Genomic DNA, 4,867 nt, shown 5'->3' with positions numbered 1-4,867 from the left:
ACTCCAGTTACACTCCTCTATCTTCAATGGCGTGTTTGGAGCAACCTGTCTACCTCTGTGTACACGTGTAGGCAGACCTGCTGCTGTAGCTCTGTCCGTTTCGTTTCAACCATGTCTGTAATCAAAACTAGTTTAAAACTGTTCCTGTTCGGTGCTGTCACCGTCCTGGCCGTGCTGCTGCTGCGACACTGGATGGCCACCAAGCAGTACGTTTTCAATAAGGAAGACGTCGCCAGACTGGCCAAACAGTACGCAGGTGAGTCAGTGTAGTCATGAAGACTTTTATAACTAACTCAAATCAATACCAATATTCAGTTCACTGACTTGAAAGGACTGTAAGTACCTTCCATAATGTACATGTCGTTATTCAGGACAGGACCATGAACAGGCCTTCTCGAAAGTGGTGGTGGAGCTCAGGAAGAGGTAAACACCCAGACACACACTATTAGCTGCTATGTAATGCACATTTCAAGTGTTGAAGCAGTGATCAAAATCACGATTGACCCTTGTATTTAAAAAAATAAAACATAAAAAAAACTTGCTGCCTTGCATGTAGGACTGCCTCTAATGCATATTGGAATGATGATTACATTACATTACATTACATTACAGTCATTTAGCAGACGCTTTTATCCAAAGCGACTTACAGGAAGTGTATTCAACATAGGTATTCAAGAGAACTACTAGTCACCAGAAGTCATAAGTGCATCTCCTTTCTTAAACAAGCATCTTAAAGCATAAACCAGAGCAAAGGTATAGTGCAGAGGCAAATTACTACGAAAACAATAATTGCAACAGACTAATCCGAATATAGTAAGTGCTACAAACTACTACGAATAGGATAAGTGCAGTAAACAAATACAAATTCAATAAGTGCAGCGAACTGATACGAATACAGTAAGTGCAACAACTAATACGAGTGCAATAAGTGCTACGAGGAAGCATGAGTTGAATAATCATCCATCACTCTTCCTTAGGCAGTTTTCAGTAACCTTCATGGTGTGAATACATGTTATTAAATTCACTAAACAAGGGTTTTAAATTGTGTTGCATGTTTTAAAAAAAAAAAAAATAATAATAATAAAGTTTGACCAAACTAGGTATCCTGGCCACATCCTGCCAGATGAGGACCTGCAGTGGGTGTTTGTCAACGCCGGTGGTTGGATGGGCTCAATGTGTCTTCTGCACGCCTCGCTCACAGAGTACCTGCTGCTGTTCGGGACTGCAGTAGACACAGGAGGACACTCAGGTGAGGAAAGAAGTAGACTGAAAGTTTGTCTCAACAGTGATAATAACTGAGTTGTTGAACTTTGCCATGGTAATACTGAATTTATAAATTATAAAGTGTTTCTAAAATAAATAATCTAGAGGAGGTCAACAAACACAGACTTCACTTTTGCCGTCTTTATACTAATTCATAAAGTAATCCCTGCACTCTTGCCTTTTGTAAGGTGCAAACTGAGGTGAGCTGTTCAAAAATAATAACTTAATATTCAGTACAGTTTCAAAATCTTTTTGGTACTTGTCAGTTACACTGATCTTTGTATTCGTTTTTCAGGACTGTGTTTTCGATCAGTATAGGAAACAATGGAAGTTTGACTCATGTCTTCTCTCGTATTGGTCAGGTCGTTACTGGGCTGAGATTTCTGACACCATCATATCCGGCACCTTCAGACAGTGGAAGGAGGGGACAACAAAGAGTGAAATATACTACCCTGGTAATACTATAACACATTTTAATCTACAACTTTACATTTTAATATGAATGGTTTTCTGTCTATCCTAAATTAATGGTGTAAACATATTACATCTGAATGGGGAAATAGGTAGTGTTTTTTTGTTTCTTTGTTTGTTTCTCTTCCCATACTTCCAAATCTCTTTCTCCACAGGTGACACCATCGTACACAGTGTAGGCGAGGCCACGTCGGTCCAGTGGAGCACCGGGACGTGGATGGTGGAGTACGGCAGAGGTTTCATCCCCTCCACACTGGGATTTGCTCTGGCTGACACCTTGTTCAGCACCCAGGACTTCCTCACAATGTTCTATACCATGCGTGTCTATGTCAAGGGTCTGCTGCTTGAGGCTGGTACACTACTTACAGAGGCCGGAGTTTTCTGAGGCACCATCGAGGCTTGGACGCCCGCACAAGGACAATTACATCAGAGGTTCGCCTTGTCATCACACAGTTTTGTCCCTGAACACTTGCATCTAGCATGGGGAAAAAATCTGGGCTTGAACAATCAAGATCAAATATTTTTTCCTGGAATTGTAGACAAGCCAAAATAGCATCAGTACAGTAATACATTGAAGTTCTTGCCCCTCATTAAGGATATCCAAAATAAAATGATTAAGTCCCTTTCCCTTCAACCTATGAAATCAGACAGCATCAACAACAGTGCAATATTTTCTCAACACTTTAGTCTCCACAGTAAGCATTCCTCTGATAGCTTAAACTGCCTCTGTTGTTGGTAAGGTCTTAAATTGTTTTTTAAAGATCTGGCTTAAAGAATAGACCCCCAAAAACCTTTTTCACAGGTAGTTTGCCAAATCTAAGATTTTTCTTCTGGGAATAATGAGACCGTATTTGTAAGCATGCTTTTGAGCAACCCATCACTAATAAGTACGGATTATAAAATGCTCAAGCAGTGATTAAAAAACAAATTTGGGGACCAAGAAATCACTTTTAAAACAAATATGCAATTCTTGATTTAGCTTGTAAAAATATATAATGCAAAGCCAAAGCACGTTATTTTCTTAGTAAATAACCATTTCACATATTTATGCATTGGATTCTCAGTACATCAAGCCAGTCACAAAAAACAATGTCAAGAAGCATGTTTGCTCCAAAGTCCAAAACACTCTTGAACTTTGTCTCCCAGTTCCTCATTCACAGTCCATGATCTCTTTATACTATATAGTTTAAAAAGAAAAAATGAAATCCTGATGGGATATGGTGGAGAAAACTGCCTGGATGATGTGTTTGCAATGTCCCGTGTTATGGATCAATCAGTAGGAGTCATAGTCAGGTTCATGAAAGCTCCCAGTTTTTGAATGATTATAGACACTGTAATGGTGTGTTCTTAACTACATCTGAGCTACTATGCAGTCACAGATTGTAATTTTCACATTTCTCCTTTGAGGGTTATCTATAATGTCCAGTGACAGTTTTTTTAAAACTGTAAAGTGGAAAATTGACACCACATATTGTACACAATGGTGCTGTTAAACACCAAGAGATACATGAAATATGTCAATGTTCTATGAGCTTACATAGACTTGGCACAATCATTTTGAAAATGTAACTGTAGAGGTAAACTTGAATAATATTGCGCTCTGACCAAGTAAGGATTCTTGGCTTTAGTGCCCTCAGCCTCAGTTCATTTTCTGAATCTTTGCACTAACCCAATAGGGAAAACATAAGAGTATCCATAGGCCTCATCCTCTACAATCCACATTGTTATATAATGCTAAGAGAAGAAATGGCTGAAAATCAAAGCCTATTGGAAATAATATTTATTTACTTCATTTGGAAATTTAACTCTACAAGCAAATCACTGCTGCTGAGTCCACTATCTCCCCGTTTGTACCTTTTCAGATGAAAGTCTTATTTTCAGACTGATGCCTGAATCCATCAAGGGTCATATAGGGTTCAGCGGGAGTCTTCATTTTATTGCATAACTACCCAAACTCTCAAGTTTTTTGATTTAATTACAGCAGTGGCAATGTGGTCTCATGGAGGGATGGTGAAACAAAAAAGAATTATTGCTGTACCACAAATGTTGATGAGCGGATGTGCAATTTACTTTAATGATAAAAACTGACAGAGAAAATAAATGTTTTTGAAAGAATATTATACAAGCCTGTTTTCTTACTTATTAATACATGCATATTAAATCAAGATCAACCTCGAAGAACTCAGCTGTCCTTAATTATCCATCACGGGTGCCTTTGTCCTTCAAAACCAATAAAAATCAGGTAATTTTGGGTGGTAAACACAAGCTGAGTGAAACCACAACACTGACCTTATATACTCCAGAGATTTGATAAGAAATAGAGATGAGGTTGGGGAGTGTGGGTAGGTAGAGGGATGCTGCGTAAACAGATGGTGGTATTCAATAAAAAAGGCCAGCAGAATAAAGGATAGACACATCAGTCCTCATCTCCGGCTGTAAATGTCAAGAGGATGCAGACAACCTGATTTGTTGTCGTCATATCCATGAGAGAGGTCTAGGTGGTGATGATGATAGAAGGGTGTGCATTTCATGGGGGCGTATGTTTGCCTGTGTCTGCTTTTGTGTGTGAGCGTGTGTGAATGTGCATGCTTGTTCCACATGTCATAGCACACCTGCATACTGCTAGTAGCCTGTGTGTTATGATATATATCATCCCTTCCTCTGTCTTTCTATTCATCTGTGTATGTGTGTGTTACCATATTATCCCAGATATAGATTTAATGTCAGCCTAACAGACTGGCCTGACCCCTCTGCCCTCCTTCTCTTTAAGCCCTTTTAAAGGAGATGTATTCAGAATCGAAGCTGGGCGACCGGTGTTGAAATACCAGCGTGCCCAGGCAGCGGTTGCACCTTAATGGGATGGATGACGGCCCCTTTGACTAATCGCTTGGTGTTTTCCAGGCCAATTTCCTCCCGCCGCACATTCGGGTTGTGCAAATAGATGTCCTTTAGTGGTGAACAAACACACAAACGCAAAGAGTGAGGGATGCGAGTAGAAAATATTACAAAGAATGGATACAAATAATAAAAGATTCAGTCACACAAGCAGAAAGCCAGTCGTTGCATGTAAACAAACACACATTATCTTGCAATTAGGCTTGCATTATTACAGAAAGTGTCCTTTTAGAATGAA

General features: G+C 39.5%; 1 protein-coding gene across 1 annotated transcript; it reads left to right on the top strand.

The window, feature by feature from the left end:
• On the top strand, positions 1–3,841 carry sigmar1 (sigma non-opioid intracellular receptor 1). The gene is made up of 5 exons (XM_054612623.1): positions 1–256; positions 372–423; positions 1,101–1,249; positions 1,626–1,718; positions 1,890–3,841. The coding sequence occupies exons 1-5, from the start codon at positions 112–114 to the stop codon at positions 2,117–2,119; spliced, it is 669 nt and encodes a 222-aa protein (XP_054468598.1). The 5' UTR covers positions 1–111; the 3' UTR covers positions 2,120–3,841.
• The last annotated feature ends 1,026 nt before the right edge of the window (positions 3,842–4,867 follow it).

The sequence above is a fragment of the Anoplopoma fimbria genome, chromosome 14, assembly GCF_027596085.1.
Source record: "Anoplopoma fimbria isolate UVic2021 breed Golden Eagle Sablefish chromosome 14, Afim_UVic_2022, whole genome shotgun sequence".
Classification (NCBI taxonomy): Eukaryota; Metazoa; Chordata; class Actinopteri; order Perciformes; family Anoplopomatidae; genus Anoplopoma; species Anoplopoma fimbria.
The sequence above is the reverse complement of the archived record's forward strand: the minus strand, read 5'-3'. Positions and strand labels throughout refer to the sequence as shown.

Excerpts from the sequence above, each read along its gene's own strand:
- sigmar1 (XM_054612623.1), top strand. The coding sequence starts at position 112 with ATGTCTGTAATCAAAACTAGTTTAAAACTGTTCCTGTTCGGTGCTGTC. Across the intron at positions 257-371 it reads ACTGGCCAAACAGTACGCAG|GACAGGACCATGAACAGGCC; the intron begins GTGAGTCAGTGT and ends GTCGTTATTCAG. Across the intron at positions 1,719-1,889 it reads GAGTGAAATATACTACCCTG|GTGACACCATCGTACACAGT; the intron begins GTAATACTATAA and ends CTTTCTCCACAG.